General features: G+C 47.1%; 2 protein-coding genes across 2 annotated transcripts in view; both read left to right on the forward strand.

Moving 5' to 3' along the window:
* ABCA12 (ATP binding cassette subfamily A member 12) overlaps window positions 1–8,070 on the forward strand; it is a 68,046-nt gene extending 59,976 nt beyond the window's left edge. Inside the window, exons 46-53 of the mRNA XM_064718417.1 lie at window positions 986–1,095; window positions 1,641–1,785; window positions 1,914–2,048; window positions 2,831–2,934; window positions 3,180–3,272; window positions 3,720–3,825; window positions 4,335–4,472; window positions 5,641–8,070. Coding sequence (XP_064574487.1) covers window positions 986–1,095; window positions 1,641–1,785; window positions 1,914–2,048; window positions 2,831–2,934; window positions 3,180–3,272; window positions 3,720–3,825; window positions 4,335–4,472; window positions 5,641–5,760 — 951 coding nt within the window. The 3' untranslated portion in view covers window positions 5,761–8,070. The remainder of the gene's footprint in view (window positions 1–985; window positions 1,096–1,640; window positions 1,786–1,913; window positions 2,049–2,830; window positions 2,935–3,179; window positions 3,273–3,719; window positions 3,826–4,334; window positions 4,473–5,640) is intronic.
* Window positions 8,071–21,373: 13,303 nt separating this feature from the next.
* Window positions 21,374–25,914, forward strand: part of BARD1 (BRCA1 associated RING domain 1) — a 43,429-nt gene continuing 38,888 nt past the window's right edge. Inside the window, exons 1-3 of the mRNA XM_064718921.1 lie at window positions 21,374–21,684; window positions 21,780–21,839; window positions 25,379–25,524. Coding sequence (XP_064574991.1) covers window positions 21,530–21,684; window positions 21,780–21,839; window positions 25,379–25,524 — 361 coding nt within the window. The 5' untranslated portion in view covers window positions 21,374–21,529. The remainder of the gene's footprint in view (window positions 21,685–21,779; window positions 21,840–25,378; window positions 25,525–25,914) is intronic.

The following is a 25,914-nucleotide window of genomic DNA, read 5'->3' on the forward strand; positions in this document are numbered from 1 at the left end:
AGTGAGAAGTGAAAAGACAGGAGTACACAAAGCACCTCTGAGATCCAGAGGAGACTGGAGACCAGATTGTACCTCAGGCTGTGCACCTGACTTGTGGGGAAGCTTGGAATTAATCCTTGGCACATGGTTTATTTTAATGGCCTGGGTCCCACTGAGATGAAAGGACAGTATCCTCACATGGACACTGTGCTGGTCTTTATGGCTGAGGATTTTTTACAATCCAGGACTGCCATTTAGGTTTATGACTTCTAGCAAAATTCACCCTGATGCTGGTGGGACTCAGGGCACCATTCCCCAGCTGTAAGCAGGAGCTGTGGCCCTGCACTGCAGACTGTGCACAGCTCCTGTTCCTGTATGGACCAAGGTGGGGAAGGGCCATGGGTTGCTGTGCATCCCCAGCACAGGAGGGCTTCCACATCAGCTGCTCTGTGCTAATGATGGCAAAATAACAGTAATTATCAGCACAATGGAGATGGCTGATGCAACACACAACTGTCTAAATCCAACCTTAGCTATAAAATGTGGATTTTACCATGACACTAAAGGGAGATAATTCTTCATCTTATTAAGGTAGTGCTTTGGTGATACAATGTGACAAAAACCTTGTGTTGGTGAAGGTTTTAACCAGTGCCAAACCTCACTCACCCCATTCCCAGGAGCAGCTCTGTCCCTGTCAAGGGGAGGCTTGGCACAGATTAGCTGCTGGGGATTTGGGCCTGAGCTCCTGCAGAAATGCAGCTCACAGTAAAAGGATTGACTCTGCTGGAGACACATCCTTGGTTCTTCACCACATTAAACAAATGGTGCTAATATAAGCTGGAGTATATTGCACCATAAACAACCTCCATTATAGCACTGGCATGCTCTGAGCTCCTCTGGCAATTCATCTTGCTCAAGGGACTGGAGAAAGAAGGGCCAAGGTGCACTGAGCACCCATCTCAGAGCAATATTTCTGCACGTTTACATTTTGACTTTCCTTTCCCAGTGCTTTGGCTTGCTTGGTGTGAACGGAGCTGGAAAGACAACAATCTTTAAGATGCTGACAGGGGATATTGGAGCATCCAGTGGAAGGCTGCGAGTCCAGGATCACTCTGGGTATGGAGGATATGATTTCTGGGGAAGCAAATCAACCTGAGAGCAGTTTTTAAGGCTGGGTGGCAAAGGAAAAGAAATGTAAAAATCTGAAATAAAACACTCAAACCAGAGCAAAAGCAAATTAACCAGGGAATTCATCCTTTGAAGGTAGCATGGTTGCTTCCTGGGGGGTTGCACTTTGCTGCTCAGAGGTGTTTGTTCCACTTCAGCCCATTGCAGATGGGATCAGGCTCAGATCCTCAGCAGGGGGATCCCACTTCTAAGCCAGACCTGGAGCCCAGAAGGGCTCACCTCAAAGCTTTCCTTACCAGGTGTAGGCTTGGTGGCAGCTGTGCTGGCAGTAACTGCAGAGCTGCATACTGGACATGCAGCCTCTGCAGAACTGGGAGCCTGAAAGCTGGAGCTCTGCAGATCCACTGCATTTTCCTTCCAGGGTTGGGGAGGTGGCTAGGGAGTAGGAGAAAAAGATTTTCTCCCTCCTGTTTGATTCCAGAGCACGCTGGCAATTCAGTGAGGTTACAGTGATGTGCCACCTCCTTCCACAGGTCCTTGAATGACATCAGTGAGGCCCACTGGTCACTCTTTGGCTACTGTCCTCAGGAGGATGCCTTGGATGACCTGCTGACTGTGGAGGAGCACATGTACTACTACGCTCGGCTGCATGGCATCCCAGAGGGGGACATCAAGGGAGTGAGTAACAAGGGCTTTGACTTGCAGCATTTCTGCCATTTGGAGTCTTTAAATCAGTCCTTCAGTAGATCCATGTGTGGTATTCCATGGGCTGGGCATGTTGTGGAAGCAGAACTCTTGTCCCCTAGATTGTACTGCAGCTCCTTCACCGGCTGAACCTGATGGCCTACAAGGACAGAGTCACCTCCATGTGCAGCTATGGCACCAACAGGAAACTGTCAACTGCTCTGGCTCTCATTGGCAACCCATCCATTCTGCTGCTGGTGAGAAATGGGGTCTTGTTGAGAGGGAAGAGGAGCAGGTCCTTGGGCTGGCAGGAGAACTTGGACAGTCTCACAAAACCTCCTCAGGCACAGCTTAAGGGACACTCCCCACGTGCCCATACTTGGCCTGACAACAGAAACCATCACAGGGAAATTCAGATTCCATCAAACACTCATCTTTTCTTTGAGGGTATAAGAGAGTGGCAAGTCTTTCAGTTTCTCTGGCAGCATCTTCCAGAAGTCAAAATTAGACCATATATTTGCCAATTAAACTCTGCTCTCTCTTGTCTTTTATTTCTATCAATTTACCTGCACAGCTTTGCAAGAAAAGCAGCAGCCAAGGCTCCAGAACTGTAGGAGAGCAAAGGGGCCACTTTCCTCAGGATTAGAACATGACTGCTTTTTTAGGTTTGGCTTCCTGACATGTCTTTCACTCTGAAATTCTAGTTCTTCCATGGGCTTACCCTATTGGTAAAACCTACCTTTCTGTGCAGTTTTCCCACTTGCTGTGCACTCAATGTGTGCAGAACTCTGTGAGCAGGATTTCCAGTATTAAGTTTGATACCTAGTGGACATAATTATCCCTTATCCCAACTTCTATTGAGCCCAGCAGTGCTGCCTTTACTTCTGACCACCTGCCAGTGCTCCTGCTGCTTTGTGAGATAAAAAAATCTCTATAAAAATAGGAGGGGGAGATTCTCTCTATACTAAACTCCTGCCTGAGCCCAGGCTTGTTTATTTTTTGAGTGCAAATTTCCATCCAATCCTGTCTTTCCCAACAGGATGAGCCGAGCTCTGGAATGGACCCGAATGCCAAACGTCACCTTTGGAAAATCATCAGTGAGGAAGTGCAGAACAAATGCTCAGTGATACTCACATCCCACAGGTAGGGCTGGGCTGCTCTGCCTCTCTTTTTGGGGTCAGCACAAGTGTGGAGAGACCCATCCCTCCCTGGTCCTTGCACAGTTTCAGGGCACCAAGCTGTGACAGGTTTGGGGGTTTGTTGTGGCTGAATGTGGTGTCCACAGAGACCCACAACACTTTAGGGAAGACCAGTGGTGTTCTCCAGGTATTAACCATATTTTTATACTTTCTCAATGACTAATTAGAGTTTCTTGGTTGGTTTTGCAGCATGGAGGAGTGTGAGGCCCTGTGTACCAGGCTGGCCATCATGGTGAATGGGAGTTTCCAGTGCATTGGCTCTTTGCAGCACATCAAGAGCAGGTCAGTAAAGTAAACCTATTTCACTTTTACTGAACAGCCTCTGGAGTTACTGACCTACAGCTCTGAGTGCTCAGAACATGAGACCTGTGTTATCAAAACAATGACATTTCCTGGTTCATGTCCCTTAAACAGTGCTGAAATTCTGTGTTAACTAGTGCACTTTCTACTCCCTCACAGCCTGCCTTCCCAGAATGTGTCCCCCAAAGTATTCTGTTCACTGCTACAAATGAGAAATGTGTATTAGGGCTGAGCTTTGGTTTTATTAGTTATATTAATAGCTCAGCTTCTTTCTAAGTTACACTGCAGGTTAACAACCCTGACCCCATTCAAGCTGCACCATTCCTGGATTAGATTTCCCCAAAGAGGCTGTGCAGCACTCTCAAAGGAGTTTCTTCATCTGTTTTTCTCTTTCCTACAGTGTTAATTGTGATTTTCTTTCTCCCCCAGATTTGGAAGAGGATTCACTGTGAAGATGCACTTAAACAGCAGCACAGTTTGCACTGAGAAGCTGACAGAGTTCATGAAGTCACACTTCCCAAATACATGCCTGAAGGTAAGCAAGGCAAATGCTTTCACGAGGGGCTTTCAAAATCCCTTCAAACTGACCAAGGAGATCCTTGCAGGGTGGGCATCTTGTGACAAACTGTGCACATAGATCTGAGCTCCCAGAGCCACACTTGTCACTGCTTTCAGCTGCATTTTCTGAGGGCTGGAGCACTCCAGTTCCTGGTGGCTGAAGTAACATCAGCCAAGGAGCTGCAGTGACCCTGGAAGGCAGCTGTTAGGTGCCCCTCTGCCCTGGGAATGCCCTTCCCTCTGAAGCCTGGAATGGATGGAAACCCAATTTAGGTTCAGTGGGTAGAGATGTTTCCAGTACTTCCAGTAACTGAGTAATTGTAAAACCAAAGTAACTGAGTCACAAATCCCATCCATTGGCTGTAACCCAATCTCTGCATGAATCAAAACTGCACACCTGGAGCTGGAAAATGCCATGGGCACTGTTGGATCCAGCTGTTGGATTTGTTGGCTCTGGGCTTTCTCCCACCACTCCTGTCCCCACAGGATCAGCATTTCAAGATGGTGGAGTACCACGTCCCGGTCTCTGCAGGAGGGGTAGCAAATATATTTGATCTCCTGGAAGGCAACAAAGCAGCCTTCAACATCAGGCACTTCTCTGTGAGTCAGACAACGCTGGAGGAGGTAAGGAATTAAAATGTGAGGCCATCCATTTAAAACTGCTAACAGGGGAGCAGAATGATGGTTACACATAATGGACTGCTGCACACAATAGACTACAGTTTGAAAGGGATTTCCATCTATATTCCTCCTGGGGGTACTTAGTCAGCACTGCTGCCTCCAGGTACCTCTGCTGGTGCTAGGGAAGCACACAGAAAGCTGCCTGGAGCATAAAGGATCTATTCTTCCCTCTGCCACTGCTGATTTCAGGAGCCTCGTGGGTGTGGGTGAAGGGCAGGATTATGAATCACCCCCAAGTCCAGGGCTAGGCTTTCCACCAGTCCTGAAAACATGCTTAATTTCACTGTTCAGGTTTTAAGTTCACTTAGCATTACTCCAAACTTTGGGGTTCATTCCATTTTCCCTGGGAAGAGCATTCCCAATGGCAACAAAATCTCATAGGGAGCACATCAGCTGAAGGGATTGCCACAAGGACTGTCCAGCAGAAATCACCCTGTTGAGCATCAGCACCTGGAATGTTAGGTTTGTCCCAGACAGAGGAGCAGAGCTGCAGCCCTGCAGTGCCATGGACTGCGACACAGCAGTCTGGGAGGGATTCCCTCAGTGCTGCTCCAGTAAGGGGCAGTGGCTGTGAGAGAAACAGGCAGGCAAAGCGCAGGAAGCCCCAGCTCAAATTCTGTGGGAGGACAGCTTGGCTCTGTGAATATGCAAATGTGATTGCAGGGAGTGTTCTGGTGAGAGTCCTTTCTGTATTCATTAGCTGCTGTTGAAAGGAAGGCTGTTATGTGTGGTTTCACACACCTCTCTGTACACTCTGCAGTTGTGTGTGCACAGATGTCAATTACACAGGGACAGATGGGTTTATGAAGTAATCATGGGACTGTATTACAGTGTGATTGAAAGGAGCACTGCATGGGCAGTGCCTGGCTGGCTCCTGAGGAGCCTGAGCTGCAGGACAATGAGGTTCCATGCAGGAATGTCTGCACATCCATTTATTGACATGAGCCCACAGAAGCCCAACCATTTGCAATTCTCAAATTCAGCGTGAATCCATCCCCAAGCGAGCTCTCCAGGCTCACAGTCAAATGAACAGCCATGCCTTTTTTATATTCATTCATGTCATAAATTATTTATGCTGTCACACACTGACTGTTTTCCTTTAAACTTGCAGGTTTTCATCAACTTTGCTAAAGATCAAGCAGATCCTGATGGCGCGGATGCGGGTCCTGATGTGACATTGGACAGCTCTGACACAAGTAGCCAGGCTAGCACCATAAGCTCCATCTATTGAAGGGATCATAGAAGCTGGGGAAAAGCCCTGACAGCCCTTCCAACCCTGTTTTAAGTGATTTTAGGGTGATGGGGATAAGCAGTCCCACTTTCTTAAAGTACTTTGTTTTTTTGATAAGCGCTTAATTTACGTCACTAGGAACGTGGTAGATCTTTGAGACTGGCACTTGGTTACAAATCAGATTGGGCTTTCCACAGGTTCTTTCCCCTTCACCCCCAATTCTTGTTTTATGATCACTGTAATGGCTGTGAGGATCTAAACACCACCTGCTGCTTGTGGCTGTGATGGAGCAGAGGAGCTGTGGGCACTGCAGGTGTCTGAGCACAGAGCAGCCCCACAGCCACAGAGGAAAGCCACACTCCTCTCCCTGCTCAGCAGCAGACTTGCTGGGTGAAAGTGGCTCAGTTCTGACAGGCTCTCCCTGGGGAAATGGGGCTCATGGCCTTGCCCCTCCTCACAGGGGGGTTGTGAGGATGCAGGTGTTAAATACTGACAGTGGCAAAGGCCATCTTTGGTAATGACACAGAGCTTCTCTGGTTATGTCAGCACAAATATAACTATTTTGTAAGCTAGTGCTTCCAGTGGTTTTGGTTTGTTCCTGTAGCTTATTCCAGCTCTGTGTAACTCCTCAAGAGAGTCCTCTGGTCCCAGGCAGTTCCTGGCTCTTGGCACTCAGTGGAAGATGATTCCCCCAGGAGCCCCTTTCTCCTTCTGGCTGGAGTTCAGGGCTGCTCTGGAACAGCCAAGGAGTGGAACAGGGCAGGTCTGCTGGCTGAATGCTCTGACAGGAAGAAGCTCTTTGCTTCATAAGATTGTATTTCCCTGAGCACAGCAGAAGCAAGGAGCATCCCCCTTGCTCATAAAGCCTCCATCTGCAGCAGCTTTGCCTCTCTGTGTCCTCTCCAGTGACCTTCCTCCTCAGCCCCATGTGCTGGCTGCCCCCTGACCCTGGAGCTGTGTTTTCCCACATAACAAGGCATCATTAGCTCCTGCTTCAAAGACTCTGCCTGCTGGCTTGGAGGGAGTGCTCTGCCCATTCTGAGAGCAGCCCCCAGCAGCTGAGTTCAGCACACCACCACACACACCTTGCTCTCTTCCCCCAGAATGATTAATAGATAGGATAGTTTAATATGATTCTTTATTAGATGTATCAGCATAAGGCCCCAGAGACTCGGGTTTGGGTCAGGGCATTGATGTACCTTCAAGCACAAAATGAACTTCAACTCTGAGCTCAATAAACTTGCTGTTGCTGGTAAAACAGATTGCAGATAAAGCCTTCCCTTGTGAGACCTGGGGTGGCCCACACAACTTACCTGGGTTCACCTACACAATTCCAGCCAGGTGGTTTCTTCTTCCTTTTCTTCTCCTTCCCTCAAACTAATTTAAATCAAAGGACCCTTTGATGAAAGCTGCAATGACACATCTTTGCTACCCTGACCATGAGTTTGACTAGTTCAGCTTCTCTGTGATGCCAGGGTTTGCTGTGAGAATTGTGCAAGGAGCAGCACTTTGTAAAACCCCAAACACCCTTGGTATTCAGTGGCATGCTGAAGTTCAAGGTTTAGCTGCTGCAAGGAGGTCATGTCCTCTCCTTGGTCTTGGTGGAAACTTCCTACTGATAGTAGGAGGAGTTTTATTATGGATTGAAAGTATTATAGAGCTTTGAATTATGCCTCAACCTGCTGACTGTAATTAAAACTGGGATTCAGCTTCTTTGCAGAATGCATTTGACACCTGCAGTTTATAAGTGACTGAAAAAGCTGCCCAGACATCCATTGTAGCTTCTATTATTATATCTCCAGCTCTGCAAAAGCTCTTTTTTCTCATTTTCATTGCACATCTTACACAGATCACAGTATAAAATTAAGCTTTTCTCTAATAGATGGCTTGTGCTCCCTGCAAAGGACTCAGAGCATGAATGCCAATGATTTAAATGCAGCCTTGTAATACCAATCAGAGTATTATTTTATTATGTCGATGGCTTTGCAACTGGCAGTGAAAGATGGATCTTCAGACTCTGTCCAGATGTATTTTACATGTAATTGAGGGAGACTGATACAAAACTATTCTTTTGTCCCTTTAGAGCCTACTAATCAAACAGGAAAAAAAAAAAAAAAAAAAAAGGAAGTGATTCATTGGAATACTTCAGCAAGTTGCAATTTAATTGTGTAAAATAGAGTTTTGAGGAGAAAAAAAGCCAAAAGCATCCTTTGAATTCCCACCCAATTCTGGCATTAATAGAAACATCTGCTCCGTGTGAAATGTGTCACGGCCATGATCTACAATCCCCGCTCTCACTCGCAGGTAAAAATAAACCATCTGCTCTTGCAATCAAGGCTCTGGGTATTGGTCCAAGCAAGGCACAGTTTATTTACTGGGGGAATTGAACTGAGGCCCGTGGAGAAGCAGCTACATCCGTTTGGGGGCTGGAAGCATCTGGCAGGGAGCTTGTACATAACGTCACCAGGAGCTGCATTAGCATTCCTGCCACTTTCCAAACATCCCATTCCCTGCAGAGCCTCAGATCCATTCTGGCCCTTCTGGAAGAAGGACATGCTCCAAGCTCAATTCGAGGCAAAACCTTGGAAGCCAGCACCCTCCATGCCTCCCATCACCTCCCTGTCCCAGGGGTGGCCAGGAATGCAGAGCACTGCCTGAGAAACCACCGGTTAGAATCTGAAAGGTTTTGAGCAGGGTCTACAGGACAGGAGTGTCATACTGTGTGTCCCCCACTGGCAGCCCTCTCTGAACCACCACAAAAATTTTGGCTTTACATGACTCTGCTTCCAAAATGAGCCACCTGGCTGCCTCCTTCCTCTGGCCTGAGCAGGGAGCTGGGATTGCTGCGAACCACGGCACACACCTCTCCAGGAGCCAGAGACGAGTGTGTGTTCCAGGGGAAACAAGCTTTTCATCTTCCTCCTTTAAAGCAGCGTCACCTCAGTCACCCCAATATCCCCCGAGGGGGCAGCAGTGCCAGGGCGAGCCCGCCCAGCGCGGTCACACAGCCCCGGGGCGTTAATTGGCACTGGCTTCATTTAAAATGCATTTAACACCAGGGACAGGCAGGGCAGTCGCTAAGCAGGGCCGGGGAGTCAAGGAGGAATTGCAGAATTGGTTGTGTGCATTGGCAGGCTGATTGAAGTGAGGTTTGTAATTGGAGTTGTGGACTTGGAGACAGTGATTCAAATCTCCATCCTGCCTTTATCACTTTGTGCTGCTGATGGGAGCACGGTGCTGCTCCCTTAGCTCTGCTCTCGGTGCAAATGGCACTGAGGGTTTGGCAGGGTCAGAAAGGGTCTGGCAGGGCTGGGGAAAACTCTTCAGAGGAGCCTGTGTTAAGTAAAATATTGTAAATATCAATTCAAGGTCTCTAATGGGATTTTTTGGTCCTTTCACGAGAGCTGCAGGAGTGGTTTTGTTACTGGGTCAGTTCAGTAAACATGTTTACAGCTCAGATGAACACATCCAGGTAAACAAAATTCAGTGGCTGCTGGAGCTTAGGGGCTGGTGGTGCCCAAGGACCTGTAGCCTGTGAGGAGTCACTCCTGGGATCCAGAATTTGAGGGATCCATCCTCATAACTGGCTCATAAACAATGGGGTTTAGCCTGTTGGAAGAGCTTCAGCTTCCTTCCATTGCTGCAGCCTCACTGAAGTTGCTGGGAGGCTTTTTGCAAGCCAAGAAAAATATCTGTCTCTTCAGTTAATAGTCGAAGGGTTATTTTGTGAGCTGGTGAAGAAAGAAAAATGGGTTTTGGATGGCAACAGCACATAGCATGATTTTACTCTTTTTTTTTTTTTTTGTGGACAACAGCTGTGATCTTGCATAGCTCTAACAAAGTATCAACAGCATATTAAAAGTAAGCACAACACAGAAAAGCAGCAGTGGGGAATGACAAAAAAAAATGAATTCACCAGAATTATCATTCCATGGCAGTATTTAAAGAAAAAAAATCACTCTAATTAATTTAGTTGTTCGGGGAGAGGATGGAAAGAAGGAAGATGGCACTGAAATAATAAGAAGAACATTAGTAAGGGACACAGCCAGCTCTTGCTGTTGGCTCTGCTCCTCATGCTGCTCACATACACAGCACTGGGAAGGAGGGAGCACAATGGGGAGTGCAGCCCATTTTGGGCCAGACCTGACTCCTCAAAATATCTGTAAAATGCACAAAATCACCACAGGGAGTGTGAGAGTTTTGGGTTTGGAGGCTGCCCCATGTCACGGTACAATCCTGCAGCACCTGGATGGTGGCACCTGCCCAGAATGGAAGAGTCCCACTGGGATGAAGAACACAGATCCTTGTGCCTGCAGCCCATGGAGCAACACTTGGAACCAGTTCTCCTTCCCAAGTGCTCATCCTGGGGGGTGCAGCCCCCTCTTCACTGCTCATTGCTGCTGGGAGACCCTTCTGGAAACAAGGAATCCACCAGGGAGAGCAACCCTGAGGGCCCCGTGCTGGGGGTGAGACAAGGACATGGCAGCACTCCCATGAGCTGTAAGGCTCAAAGGAGCAACCCCAGCCTTGGGTGTCATGGAGGTGCTTTGTTTTAAGCAGTGAGGCTTTCACTAGACCTGCAGGTTGGGTAGAAATGAAGCTTCTCTTGGAAAGAGTTCAGGTCTTCACTGACAAAGAAAAAAAACAAAGCACGGCCTGACAATTGATGGTAACGCACATGAGATGGAATCCAGGTGAAGACAGGAGAAGGTTTGAGGGCTCTTACCTCCATGAGCAGGTCAAGGTGAGCTCTCAGCCCTCTGCTCTCCATCTCCTGGTTGCCAGGGGAAGGGTTTTTGCCCAGCCCTCTGCCTCTTTCCCAGCCAGAGACAAAGTGAAGCACATCCAGTGTGTGACAGGGAGGAAGAAGCAGGATGAGCTGCCTCTCCATAACCAGACCCAGCTGGGTTATTCCTGCACAAGACAGCAATGAATCTAAGTTAAAATGATACCAACCAGATTGAAATGCAATTAAAGGAGTCCCCTTAGGGTTGTGCATCCAATTAGTGGTGTACCTTTAATTACACCAGTGCAGTTCAGGAGGCACATGCTGAGAGGGCCAGCAGCCCAGAGCTGAAGCCTGCCTGGTGACCCATATCCCTGAGGTCCCAGAGGAGGGACATGAGGGTTTGCATCACCAACAGTGGCCTGCTCCTCCCCTGGGAAAGAGCTCCCAGAGGAGAAACACAGGAAGGAACCTTTTTCAGCTTTGTAAGAGCAATTTTCTCCAACAGACAGTTACTGGAAAGCAATTAAGATCCAGGTACTTCTAAAAGGTGAGAGCTTTTCACATGTACTTTTTTGTACATGACATTTCCCTCTTGCAGTGCCAGAATGTACCCTGCCTCCAGGAACCATGAAAGTTAAAGCAACAGAGTTGACTTTGATAAGAAAACTCATTAAAAAATTAGCAATGCAAACATTAAGAATTGCTAGAAACACCAGAGCACTTCTAGGTGTCCCTTGGCCATCTCTGTGGAGTTACATGAGGTAAAAGAAGTTTAGCCTTGAGCATAATTCCATCCCCAAAGCAGCCAGCTGTGAGTCTGGAGTATGGCTCTTGCTCTGGAGCCTCAGCTGAAGTCCCTGTCAAAGCCTGCAGTAAGGCTGCTCTGGACAGCAGCAGGCTGTGCAACCACACCTTGCTCCCCCAGATTCTTATTTAAAATCCTGTCAAAGAGAGAAAATAAAGCTGAAGGAGACTCTCCTTTACCCATTGTACCATGAAGCCTGAGGGCTGGCATGTGTTGATAATCCAGGTACCCCGTTTTAATGCAAACTCACATCACCACATGGAGCCCTGGGATCAATTCTGAGGTGCACAGAAGCAAATGCTTCATCATCTTCACGTGCTGCTTCTCAGGTGTTTCTTTAGGTACCTTCAATGTCAGTAAAACAAGCAAAAGCTGAGAGCATAGACTTAATCAGATTAACAATTATAACCATTCCCATCCATCACTGCAAAGCAGCTGCAGTGCTGCCAAATCCATTCTGCTGCAGGAACCTGGGGAATCACAGCCATGCCTGATCAGCCAGGCAAGGGCAGCTCTGGCTTTGCCATAAAGAGGAAGAGAGCTGCTGGGGCCTCTAGCTGCTCAGAGTGACCCCAAGAAATGTTCAAAGTCTCTTTTCCCAGCCCAGCACTTGAAGGAGTCAGAGCTCTTCAGTTCTTGGTCTCGAGGTTGTTTATTGTATCTTATCTATAAAATTCTTTCTCCTGTCCTGCCAAGGTCCACTCAGCAAGACAGTCCAGGCACACTGCTGCCCCCTTAAAACTACATGTACAATATTTACAATTACTTTCCAATACCTATCACCTATGTTAGACACTGAGCTTCTACTCTAAACCAATCTAAAAGTGCCAACATCACAGCAGAAGATGGAGGCCAAGAAGAAGAAGGAGAAAGGCTGGACATGCCCAGATCCCTCCATCTTGCCCCCCTGAACCTCCATTCTAAAAAACCCCAAAATCTACTTTTTCACTTTGTGATAAATTCACTATCATTCTACTTAGATTGTCGTGGTTTGCAGATCTCTATCTAAGGTTGGTAACTTGCTCCACGGGTCATAATCAAACCCACAGGCATTTTGGGCTCTGTGCCAGGGTCTCTGAGCCCCCTGGCAGGGGTCTTGGCTGCTCAGGACAGCCAGAGAGATGTCCTGGCTCCTGACGGAGAGCCATTGCTCAGCCTGACTCCTTTATTCATTTTTTATGAGCCAGAGCTCCCCAGAATTCCCAAAGCCTCTCTGAGGAGCCACAAAGGGAGTGATCCCTCCCAGGCTGGTGCTCGTGCTGCAATAAGACCCTGTGAGAACATTCCAGAGCACAGGCAGTGAGGCCTCTCCTCCCCCCTGTCTTTGCCATTCAGCATTTGACCATCCTCATCACACACTCAGCAAGGGCCTTTCTCCCCCACAATCAGCTCTTTGCCACACACAGGTGGATGGCAGCAAAGGCAAAGCTGGGGTGTTTGTTATAAACCACCCTGGCCCCCCGTTTGAGGGACACTCCTGCTCCTCAGGGCTGGGTTATAAACTGGGATGGATCAGGCACGATTAGGGAACACCATGCCATTGCAGCCATGGGGACCTTCACTGGGAGGATTTGGGCTGAAGACCAGGCAGTGTACAAGCATGTGCAACCTCTAAATGTCCTACAGCTGGACCCCCAGATGCCTGCAGGGGATGGAGATGCTCCCAGAGGAATGGGATGGTTTGCTCCATGCCTGCTGCCCTGCCTTTCCTGACAGTGGAGGCAGCACAGCAGGGAGATGCAGCTTCAGACTGAGTTCATATTTCAACCACTCTGGGAATCCCATGTGCCACAACCACATAACTCTGTCAGCCTGCAGGAAAATGTCATTCCTGGATGAGTGTCAGTGAGCTGTGAGAGCAAGAAACCTTCACAGCTCCCTTGGAGAGTCCTGATGTTGCAAGGGGTCATTTTTCCACTGCGAATATCCTACATGAGGTGACTTCAGGGCTTGAAATCAGCTCATATATGATGCTAATATAGTGCCCCTGTGAAAAATAGAGCACCACTTCTCCCAGCAAGTGAAATGGGAGAGATGAGTGTCCCCCCTGGAATGCTGAGTTCCTGTATTATCTCACCAGCCTCATCCTGTAAATCAAAGCTGCTGTGTTGTACTTCTCTGCCAGCCCCTTTGGCATTCCTGGCTTGGGCTGTGTGAGGGAGCACTTCATCCTATGAGGTTATAAAGTCCTTGGAACCACCTTGGGATGTGGGAAGCTGTTTTCCCAGCCACCCACCCAGGCTGTGGCATACAGAGGTGCTCAGCACCCACCTAGTGCAAACAGGAGGGTTTGTGGCAGGGCTTTCCCATCCCCATGGGCCTGCTGGCAGAGTGGGGCAGGAAAAAGGAGCCTGTGCAAAGGGTTTGGATGGCTCAGGGCTGGGGAATCCCAGCATGGGGCAGGGCAGGTGCAAGGCTGGAAGTGCAGAGGAGCTCACAAACCATCCTGCTTCCCTCAGGTGGATCAAGAGGAGGGATTACAGCAAAACCAGGGCACAAAAATAGGAATTGTGCTTGCAGCATGGTGCATTGGAGTGACAGACCCTGATAACCCTGAGGGGAGGGTGTGATGGTGTCACAGCTTGGCTCTCTTCCCTGCAGAGGCTGGAGAAGGCAGACCGGTTCCCAGAGGTTCCCAGAGAGAAACAGCCCCCCTGGCTCACAGGTCAGACCACTGTTTCTCCTGGAAGTTTATGGCAATCCTATTTGTGAATTAAAATGCAGCTGCCGAGGCTGCTGGCACAGGATTTACAACGTGGCCTCAAAATAGAGGAGAGAAGGAAAGCTGAACTCTCCTTTGATGTTTGCAAGTGTAAACTGCAGACCTGGGCTGAGCACACTGTAAATAAGGATCATTAATCATCAGCTAAGTGCCGTGCAGTCGCTGTTATTTACTATAACAACATAAATCACCAGGAGCCACTATCATGTTAATTTGGATTTAGTACGGATTAGTATGGAAAAAATAATATCCTCACCTATTTGCAGAATCCATAACTTTACCTGTAAACACATACAGATGTGGCTTTTGTTCCTTGGTTTCCTCCAGGCATGATGAAGTCAGGAAGATGTTCTGGGAGCTCTCCATGTGAGGGACTGCCAACAGTTCAGGCCAAGCTGCAGCCCCACAGAATCTCTCTTGTGCTGCCACAGGAAATCAGCACCGAGGGGCAAAGCAAGACCGGGAGGTCTTGGACCTGTTCTGTCACCCCCAGCCCCAGTGCAGGGCACAGTGCTGGCACTTGGCAGCTGCTGCATTGCACCCATGGATCTCTGCAGTAACTCCATGGGTTTTTACCTGCAGCTCAACCCTGGCTTTCACATTTAAAAAGCACCAGGCATGGGTTTTGTGGGATGCTGGAGCCTGCTGCTCCTCCCTTTGGAAGGAAGGCTTAGCAGGGAAGGAGCATTTCATTTTAAATTAAGGGAGCATTCCCCACATAGTTCATATTCCCCAGAAATGCCAGCTGCACTCCTTGCTGATTATTTTTTCCCCCTGATTTGACTTTATTCAATCTAAAAGGTGGGGCTGAGGCACTCGTGCACCAGAGCAAGGCTGGCAGGGCACCAACGTGACAGTACTCGGTGTTTTGGGTGTGGAACTCGTGCCAGATTGGCTCCATCCCTCTCCACAGCTCATTTCTAAATTTGGTGGTGACACAGCTTCACTGCCCAGGGATCCTTATCTCAGTGCTTGGGCACAGCATCTGTCTCTGCCCTCAAGCGCTCAGACAAGGTCCCCACTTCTTCTCTAGCCTCCAAAATAACTTGAAGTTTTTAAAGTGAAGCAAGTTTGTTGCTAAGAAATCACAGCATATTTCTTCCTAAAGTCAGTCCTGGTTATCAGCTTTGTCCTGGTGGAACTGGAGGTGCTGAGCCCTGACTGAAGGTGTGGAGATCCCTGACCAACCTCATGGAGGTCACCAGTGCTGCTTTAGCTGCAGGTTAGTCCTGATTAAGAATTAGGCCTTGATATCTGGGAAACAATTATGGTTTGCATTTTAAAAATGTAACTGGAAGGGAAAGAAAAAGAATTTGATTTTTTGGGGGTGTCACAAAGATTTCCCTTAAGCTTGAAGCTGCAATGATACTTTCCAAAACAGTCACAGGTGAAAAGAACAAAAGCAATGTTTTACCTGCTCTTTGACTCCACTGGGTCTAAAAATGCAAGTAATTGCCTTTAATGGTCTCTGTCATTTTTAACCTGTGCTCTGTGTGTGCCAGAAGAACAGACATCAAACCAGGGTGAATCTCTCCAAGCATTGAGCCAGAGCTGAGGTTTGCATAAATTAAAACTGGGTTAATTATAATAATTCTACTGCAATAGGGATAGTATAATAAGATTAATTAGAGGGGGGCTAATAAGAGGATTCAAGCTATTCTAGTACAAAATCTGCACCCAGATTCTTCAGTGGTTTTCTTGGGCTTTTCTCCCACCCAGCTCAAGGGCAATCCAACATCTAAAAGCCACTGCAGAGCCTTGCCTGTGCTTTCCTGAGCAGCCAGGCTTGCCTCACACCAACCATATGTCTGTCTCTGTCTGCTAGCAGCTTGCACCAAATATTTTCCTTTTTCATGGTGCCTGAGCAAACAAACACCATCTGTGGGCCTTGCTGAGGGAAATCCTGGCCCCCTGGTGCCAAAGGGAAGGCAGCCACACGTGTCCATGAGGCTGACATTTCTGACATCCACAGCCCCAGACCAGAACTTCCCTCTGCTCCTCAGCTCTGCCGATCCAACCAGCAGAGTCAGGACCTGGCATCTCCCAGATTTAAATTCGGATTTTATTGAAGAAAGGCTGGGTCCCATCAAAGCAGACTGCCTAGCCTGACCCAGGTTGGTGGGACTGCCTTGGGGTGGTGGGAGGTGGAAGAGGGCAAGAAAACTGTTTTTGGGTAACTCTGTCTTGGATGTACCCACCCTGCTGGGCGCTTTGGGCATTTTCCAGCCGTGCTGAAATCCCTCAAATCCCAGGACTGATTGGGACTTTTGGTCTTGCTTGACCTGCTTGGAGCCAGAGTTCTTGGAGGGCAGCTGATGTGGGATGCAAATTATTCCCTGTTCAGACTTTTTTCCTTCAGAAGTTAAAACTCTGGGGGACACCACCTAGTAGAGAGGGTCTGTGCCATCTCTCCATGCACCCCAGCACTGGAGCAAGGGAGCATCTGCAGTTACTGCAGCAAAGGTGTGAACTCAGCTGGGCACAAGGTTTTCTCGTGCTTTGCTGCTCTCTGTTACTTGCCTTTCTGCAGGAAATCCCTTTTCTGGTCAAATCAGAAGAGTAATTTAAATTTTGTCAAATCCCCCACAGCTTTTGACCCATGTGAGCATTGACAGGGATCTCCTGCCGGGCGATGGGCAGGTGGAAATTACTTGTCACCTCTGGTGCTTTTCTGCAGTGCTGGGCCCAGAGCTTGTGCTCTGACCAAATCTTTTGTACAAGTGCCCTTTGGATTTAGCAATTCACACGGTGAAAGCAGAACCAATGAACCACAGGCTTCTCTGCTGCTGCCTTTAATTAAAAATGCCATGTCTAACACCAGCAGATGTTCCTGCTATCAAGACTCGAGGAATAATTTAATGCTGTGCAATGCAATGCTGACTGTGCTGCTTAGTCTGAAAGTGTAATAGACTTTTTAAAATTATTATTATTATTATTATTTCATTTGAGGGATCAATCCCTCAGCATTTGAAATCTGAAAATTTGGTAGTCAAAGAGCCCTAATTCAATTCCTGCACTGAAGGATCTCAGCAGCCCCATGTCTGTCAAACCAGCACTGCAGCCCAGGATGCCTCTGCGACCACGGTGAGCTCACAGGGCTTTGGGTGTGGGGCAAAATTGGCCCCAGAGGGGTGGCCTGAGGAGCAAACTAAGCCTGTGAAAGCCTGTGATTCAGACATTTGGGAAGAGAGGGAATTCAAGGATGAGGCTGCAGCTTCTCCAGTTTTTTCTGCGGTCTTCTGATGAAGAGGACCCATCCTGTCCCTTCTGTGGGTGTGCAGCACGTTGAGCTGAGCATCCTTTCCTGGCAGGGTGCAGAGGTTTCAGAATGTGCTCTGTATTCAGGTGGATGAGAGCAGAGGGATCCCCTCTTCAGGGAGCTTTGGCTCTTTTAACCCCTAAGAAAACAACAGATTTACAAAACTCAGTGGAACTGCTTCCCTCTGCACGGTACACAGTGCATCACATAATAATTGTATATTTGTTGAGAAACAGCTGGGGAGCTCCACTAAATGAATAAAATATCAGGTAGCAGTGCATTTCCATAAAAAGGTCCTTACCAGATGGGCAATGCTTTGAAATGAAGCACGAGGCAGGCGAGGATTTTTTCCCTCCCTCATCAGCCAGGGAGCTGAGCCATCCTTCAGCATGGCTTTGGTTCTGGAGCTCAGCATTGTTTGGAAATCCCATTTCCAGCCCAGCACGGTGAGGATGAGCCCTTCCTCAGCAGGGTAGTGAGGATGAGCCCTGCTATAGTGGGGTGGTGAGGATGAGCCACCCCACTGTATTAAGCACCCCACTCTGCACTCTGAGGTGCAGAGCTGCTGATTCATGCACGCACCAAACGCTGCTGCCTCACTATATCACACCACTGCTGAAACCCCTTCACTGGCTTTCTGTCATGCAACAAATTTATTTTAAAGTGTGTGGGCCTTATAGTGCCTGGAATGGCTTGACTTGTACTTTAAATACTGCATAAACCAAATTTAGAGATATATTTCTTCTTCCCCCCAGCATTTTTTTTTGCTTCTGACTGTCCAACTGGTCGCAGTAATTCACTGCTGAAGAAGACATTTCTTAGATTTCCAAGACTGCCAGCTCCTTAACCTTTATAAAATTAAGGAGAATGAATCATTTGTGACTTTTACATCTTTCTGGAACATTTGTTAGATGCAGGCTGCCCAGGGCAGTGCTTTGCCTCAGTTTAACTCAGTTGTAAATGTTTGTAAATTCCCACATAATGTCTCAGCACAATGGAAACTATTGCATCTGTGGATTTATTAAGAGAGGCACTAAACATATTTCAGCTGGAGGAAAGGAAGAGGAGGCACTTATCTGCTTTACTGTGCTATACACTATATATCGGCATCTCATATTTTGTGAACATAAATGCCAGGTTGACTCAAGAGATCTGTGGATCAAGTGTGGTTTGTAACCTGCTCCAAATGCTTCAAACTGCACTGAAGTTTCATCTCAGCAGTGAGGCCTTTTGCCATCTTTCAGCATCCCTGGTGCACAGGGAGCTGCTGGGAGCTGGGTTTTTGGAGCACAGGATGAGCCAAGTAACAGGGACTAAGTTAAGGTAGGTTAAGGTTAAGGTGGTTAAGGTTGCACTTGGCAGCTCTTCATTCTTAAGGGAAAAATGACAGGCTTAGCTTATTTTCTTAACCTTATTCTTATTTTCTTAAGCCTTATTCTTATTTTCTTAGCTTATTTTCTTAGCTTATTTTCTGAAGGGACTTAAGTCCCCTGGCTTGCAGGGCTTGGGGACAAACTCCTCTGTGAGCAGCACACCCAGGGCACCTCTGCCTGCCCCTCTCCCTCCTCCAAGACAGGAAAGGAGGATGCTGTGCCCCACAGCAGCTCACTGCACCCAGATGACAGCAGGAAACGTTCTCCAAGTGCTGAGAGATTTCACAATTCCACATCCTGTGTGGAGCCAACTTCCCTGCACCTCTGTCTCATATTAGTAAAAAAGATAAATATTTAGCCTTCCCTAAAGAAAGAAAAAAAAGTAGAAAATTCACATTTTCAAGCTATGAAAGCAGAGGAGTGTGACCCTTGGAAAGTGTAGAACCTCCCTCTTGGAGGACATTAATAACTTATTAAGAAATACTTTCAGCCCTGATTTAACACCCATTTAAGTAGAACTCCTTCTGCCTAGATAGGGTAAGGCTGAGACACCCCTCAGATGGCTGTTTTCTACGATTGCCACAAACCAAATTTTGCAGCCATGTCCTTTTATGATGAAGTTCCCTCAAAGAATAACTTGCTCACTTTAATCACGTTTTCTCCGAGATTTATGGCTTGATGCTTATTCACTGGCGGAGCTTCTCCACGTGAAATGTCAGTAAGCCCGTTATAAATTGCTCCTGGCATTCCTGCTCTATCTTTTACTTGGCCAGGAGTATTCCTACCTGAAAGTGATAAATTCCTGCTATAACTACTTTATGTGCTCCAGTAATTACGCTGTAGAGGGATGGCGGGGGCTGCGTCCCTGTGCAGGTACCACCTAAAAAACATCAAGCTGCAAAAGTGGGAGACTGGGCTGGGGCTGGGATGCTGCAAGAAACACAGGCTGAGGGAAAAACCTGGAAACCCGAAATAATGGTGTCTGGTAAGGTATCTCTGCCTGATATTTATATTTATGCTGTGTTAGACATGTGAAAAACGCCAATCACTTGTTTTTAAATTTTTTAAAGTTTAATAGTAATAAAATGGTTATAAAAATAGTAATACAATTAGAGTCATAATAATTTAGAAAATTTGGATTAGGACAATATGAGACAATAGAAACAAAGAGTTACGGACGTCCGGGTACCTTTTTCTGGGCAAAATAAGCTCAAAAAAGGACCCACAAACAGAGGATTAACCCTTAAAAACAATAACCTGTTACATATTCATACACCTCATACATGGTGCATAAATTCCATTCAAACACAGGATTCTGTCTGGTCAGTGTCAACTTCTTCCTCTGAATCCTAACAGAGTCTTCATGGCTGAGCGAGGTGGGAAGAAGTTCATTTGTTCTGATAATGGAGCAATAAATTCATTTTCTCTGAAAGATTTAGGTGTTCTGTAGCTGCTATCTCTGTGCAAGTCCTTTCTTTAGAAAAAAAGCATCTTACATAGCATAGTTGCTATTTTAACATTTTGTTATAACCTAAAACTATATTTAACACACTACTGAAGAGAATTAATTAATAAGAATTAAGACCTTCTTGAACCTCATGCTGTTGGTCTCAGCCCATCTAGATATCACAACACCATCTGAATTGATCTCCTACCCAAAACTGATGCTCCTGTGTACGTCTTCCCAGTGTCTCTGTATCTATAACAAACATGTCTGTGAAAAATGCGTATTTTATGATTGGATTTTCGCAAATATTCAAATGAATATTATATGTGTTGTGTTAGAAAGTAATGCTGTATTTATTCTCTTCAGTAGTGTGTTAAATATAGTTTTAGGTTATAACAAAATGTTACTATAGAAACTATGCTATTTAGGATATTTTTTTTCTAAAGAAAGGACTCGGATCAAGATAGCAGCCACAGGACACCTAAATCCTTCTGATAAAGAGAATTTATTGCTCCATTATCAGAACAAACGAACTTCTTCCCACCTTGCTCAGCCACGATGACGCTGTCAGGATTAAGAGGAAGAAGCTGACACTGACCAGACAGAATCCTGTGTTTGAATGGAACTTATGCATCATATATGAGGTGTATGGATATGCAACAGGTTATTGTTTTTAAGGGTTAATCCTCTGTTAATGTGGGTCCTTTTTTGGGCTTATTTTGCCCAGAAAAAGGTACCCGGATGTCCGTAGCGCTTTGTTTCTATTGTCTCATATTGTCCTAATCCAAATAGTCCAAATTATTATGACTCTAATTGTATTACTATTTTTATAACCATTTTATTACTATTAAACTTTAAAAAAATTTAAAAACAAGTGATTGGCGTTTTTCACACAGGGATCAGGGATGGGATGTGATATGAGGAAATGGCTTCGAGCTGTTTGAACTTGTATCGTTATTTGCCACTACAGTTGGGAAGTTCTGACACTCTGAAGTAGACTTAGAGACTCGTGCGGAGGCATTTCTGCCATTACCTTGAAGATCAGAAGTTTAAACTATAACAAGTTTGATGTTCGTAGAGACAAAAAGACTGTCAAGACTGTCGAGCTATTCTTTCAGACCTAGTCGATCCTGACGACATTAACAGCCTATTTTCCCCGTAATTACTGCAGACTCCCACCCATGGAGCCGCACGTGAAGACATTAACACCCAATTATCCTGCCACACCCCGTGCTCCGGGCTCTCCGCCCCGAATTTCGCCGAGCCCGCCATTTCCCCGGCCCTCCCTCACGGGCGGCCCCGCCCGGCTCCCGGCGCGCGGGAAACGCTGAGGGCGGGCAGCGCGCGCGCGGTCCCCGCGCCTGCGCAGAAGGGGCGGGCGGGGGATTCGGAGTGGCGGCGGGAAGCGCTGAGGGAAGCGCTGTGAGGGGAGCGATGAGGGAGGCGCTGCGCGGACGCTCGGGCAACCAGCCGGCCCCAGTCAGCCCTCTCCGTCCCGCTGCCCCCTCCATGGCGCCGCCCGGGCACACCTGGTCTCACACCCGCGCCGCGCTGGGGCGGCTGGAGAAGGCACTGAGCTGCTCCCGCTGGTAATGGACTTCCACCTTCCCCCCACCCTGTCCTCCCCCACCAGCCCCTGTTGTGTGTGTTAAAAGTGCCGCGTTTCTCCTTGCTCTGCCCACAGCGCCGGTGTCCTGCGGGAGCCCGTGTCCCTGGGGGGGCAGTGCGAGCACGTCTTCTGCCTGTGAGTACCGGGGCCGCCGCCGTGCTGTGGGAAAGGACCGGGAATGGGCACGGCTGGGGCCTGCTGCTCCTCCCGGGGAGCTGAGGGGGACAGGAGAGCGGGAGCCGCTGTTCACCTGAGGGTCTCATGTAGAAATTCTGGTTTAGGCTTCAGGATGCTGGCCAAGTGTGAGGGGAGCTTTCAGTGTGGTGGAGGGAATTGTCTGCTTGTAGTGAGGTGTGAGGTAAAAATCCAAAACAACCTGCAGTTCGCATCACCCTCAACTCCTTTCTTTTCACATAAAGAAAAAAGAGCGGCTTGGGAAGGTGTTTCCTGTTTCCGAGGGGGTTTTCCTCTGCCCCTGAGGGCTGGGTGGTGCTTGTTGTTGGTTTGGCCTTCTGCCAAGGCTTTGCTCCTTCATTTCTGCTGCTGTGCCTGTTGCTGTTCTCACACACATCCAAACATTGGCATAGGCAGGCTTACCTCTGCTTAGAGTTGGTCAAATAATCTGAGTGCTTCAAAAAACTGAACTTAATCTAACTTCAACTTTTAACTTAAACTGACATTAATTAGAAACGTTCTGCCAGCGAAGCGCTTCTGAGGTGGCGGTGGTCAGGTTGCCTGTTGTGAGATAACTCACTGCATTGTCAATACAGGCTGGGGCTGAAATATTTGTGCCCCAGAGCTGCCTTTGGGGAATATTTTGGCCACCGTCACGGCATGCACATGCAAGCACGGGGAGTTAAAAAGTCTGCCTGTGTTTTAGAGTTTCTCTGCACAGCACAGGTGTAAGCAGTCTGGTAAAATCCTACCTTTGTCAGGGTGAAGAAGAAAGATACTGTCTAACCTCTACTTGTAAACCAGCGTAGATACTCAGCTTTATGTCCTGTTATAGTCAGGATATATCAGTAAAGGCTGAAGAAACCCTCTCTTCTTCATGAGTGTGTATCCGCTCTCTATCTTCAGCTGCACTTTTCTTGTTGAAGGCTTGAAAGGTAAAATACAAGCAGAATATTTACTGGCTTTTAAAGGAGTAACTGATGGTGGGACAGGTGCCCTCAGCATCTCTTTCCCAGTATGCATGTACTAAAAGGTGCACAGGTGATTTATTTCTCTCCAGACACGTGTTCTTTCCCAGCTGTGGCCACTGATTGCTGTAGAAGGCTCTTGAAGAGGGGCCTTTTACAGGGGCACATAGGGACAGGGTTAAGGGGAATGGCTTCACCCTGAAAGACAGCAGGTTTACTTTGGATATTGGGAAGAAATTCCTCCCTGTGAGGGTGGAGAGGCACAGGGTGCCCAGAGCAGCTGTGGCTGCCCCTGGAAGTGTCCAAGGCCAGGCTGGACAGGGCTTGGAGCACCCTGGGATAGTGGGAAGTCCCTGCCATGACAGGAGGTGGAATGAGATGGGCCTTAAGGTCCCTCCCAGCTGGAACCGTTGTATGATTCTGCTGTTTGAAGGAATTTTTAAAATTATTTATTTCATTTATGCAACATACCTACGGATCATTTTGTAAATTAACCCGCAGAAACTTGTAAAAATTATTTATAAGCATGAACATGTGGTTTAATAAATGTAATTGTTCAGCTGTTGGGCATCTAAGGCCTTGTGGTTTTATTTTGGATAACCTCTGTGTACTCTAGGTGATAGATGTAAATCACCCACTGTTGGTTAGAGTTTTGTGGGGTTTTTCAAGAAAAAATTTCCAAATATCAAGGGGACAGTGCAGTTTGTATTGATGAGGCTGGAAGGAACAGCTAACAGGAGTTTTAAGCACTCATTAGCAGCTATTTCTTGCTCCAGGAAAAGGAGTTTATTTGCTGTTATCTGAGATATTGTTGTGCCTGATCTTTTCTCTCCTTTATCCCTGACCTTTTAGCAGCAATTCCATCTGTCCTTTGATGATTGAGTCTTGGGCAGTGGCTATTTTTTAAACTTAACCTAAGGAAATTCAGATTAATTTCTTTAGAAGCAAATTAGGTACTTCCAATAATATTTGCAGCCATTATGAACTATTCTCAAAACTAAATTACATAAAACCACAACGTATTTGCCACACCTTTATAATCTCTCCAGTGGATCCAAGTTGCTGCTATTTCAGTTACAACTCAATTGTCTGCCTGCATATTGTCCACTGATGTTTAACTGTTGAAATATAAATTTCCAGTACCTTTTTTGTAACCCTGCAGTCAACATGAGTTAAATTCTGTTGTATCTTAAAGAAGTGCTCTCAGCTCTGACTTCAGGTCTTATCCCTGGCCTAATCAAAGAATAAAAGATTTTAAGCTGCTTTGGGGAGAGTAGTATTAGTGAGTAAATTGTTTCCCCACCTATCCCACCACGATGATCTGACATAAATGCTGTGAAAGAGAGCAGTGATCAAATACTCTGAGCACCTGGAGATCCTCATGGGAAATGTTCACACAGGTGAAAGTTCTTCACAGCACCAAGCAAATTTTAAGTAGGAGAAAGTGGAAATTGTTGTTTACTATGGCACTGGTTTAAAAATGGAAGGCTGCAGAATAGCAGATGTAGAAGAATTTGTGGTTTTAACAGAGAAGCCTGATTGTTAGCTGGAGTCAAACAGCAATGGAAATTTGGGTCAGTTTGTGAGGCACTGTGTTTTTCATGGCTGCCCTGACAAAGCTTGGGAAGTGGGTTGCTTAATTTCATGTTCAGCCATGGTAAATGTGTCCTGTGTTTGTGACTAACTCATGTGGGCTTTGCTGCAATGCCCCAATAAGAGGTTGTGGCTGGGCTGTGGCACGGCTGATGGTGGGTGCAGCGGATAACTCCCCTGTGTGATAAATAGGTATGATTCATGCTGATAAAAATTGAAACAGTAATCAATATTGATACAGTAATTAATATTTGAGAATAATAAAATAGTTAATAGTTAAATGTTGTAATGCCAAAGAAGAAATGGAAAGGAGGGGCTCCACCCACCCCCCTTCCCAGCAGATGTTCTCAAGGACCACAGGAAAGAAGCTGAAGATACAGTTGCTAAAAATGACCAAGAACCTGGCTGGGTCCAAGAAAATGCTAATTATAAGGGACTTATTGCTTTGATATGTAGATGCAGTGATATGTTAGTCTTGGCTTACATTGTACTGGCTTGGTGCGCATGTGTAACCCAAAGGTGAATTAAAGGACAACGAAGAAGACTCCAGGGCCTTCATCAGTGACGACCCCCAAAGACTTGTGCGACCACCAAACCGAGTGGTGGCGCATGCGTGGTAAAGGTGGTAATGAGGGCGGAGACAGAGAAGTGACGAACCGAAAATGGGAGGAGATGGCATTGACACATGGCATATGAGGGGTGACTTTTACTTGGCAAGCTTGGACGTGAAGTGGCAAGGGTCATTGAACCCTGCCCTCTGTACCCCGCGGTATTTTTTTTGCTTATGTGCTATTATTTGAACCAAATTATCCCTTATTTATATATTTTCTAAACTATTCAATTAAAATTGTTGCTACCTTAAATATTGTTTGGTTTTTTTTGATGGGATAATTGGGCAAACATAAAACCTGGATGATGTGTTCTCCCTTTGCCTCGCAGGTCCTGCGTGGGTGACAGCGTTGGCAGCGGGTGCCCCGTGTGCCACGTGCCAGCCTGGGTGCAGGACGCGCAGATCAACCGGCAGCTGGATAACATGATCCAGCTGTGCAGCCAGCTGCGGCAGCTCCTGAGCAGCCACACCGCAGGTGAGGCTCACCCCTGGCGGCTGCTCACTCCAGGCCACCCCTTTTCATTGTCCAGCAAATGAGCAGTGCAGCCCTGCTTCAAATTCCCTGAGGCTGCTCCAAATCGTGTTTGGAAAATGTGATTTGCTCGTTCTTTGAATCTGTTTTGGTCATTAGAATCAGTTTTCCAAAATGAGATGAAAGTGGGAGAGATTGCTGAGTCACGGGGCACAGGTTGCCATATCTTATGGGAGCCCCTGTGTGTAAAGTTCTACATTAAAGAATGAATGCATGTCTTCTCCTGCCTCTGGGTTGCTGTGCGCTGACTGAGCCGTGCCTGCTGTCCCAGTCATTTTCAGTTCAGGGTTTTTGCACATGGGAAAAACGATCTGTGTCCTTTGCCTAAAAAGG

Source organism: Zonotrichia leucophrys, chromosome 7 (assembly GCF_028769735.1).
Source record: "Zonotrichia leucophrys gambelii isolate GWCS_2022_RI chromosome 7, RI_Zleu_2.0, whole genome shotgun sequence".
NCBI lineage: Eukaryota > Metazoa > Chordata > Aves > Passeriformes > Passerellidae > Zonotrichia > Zonotrichia leucophrys.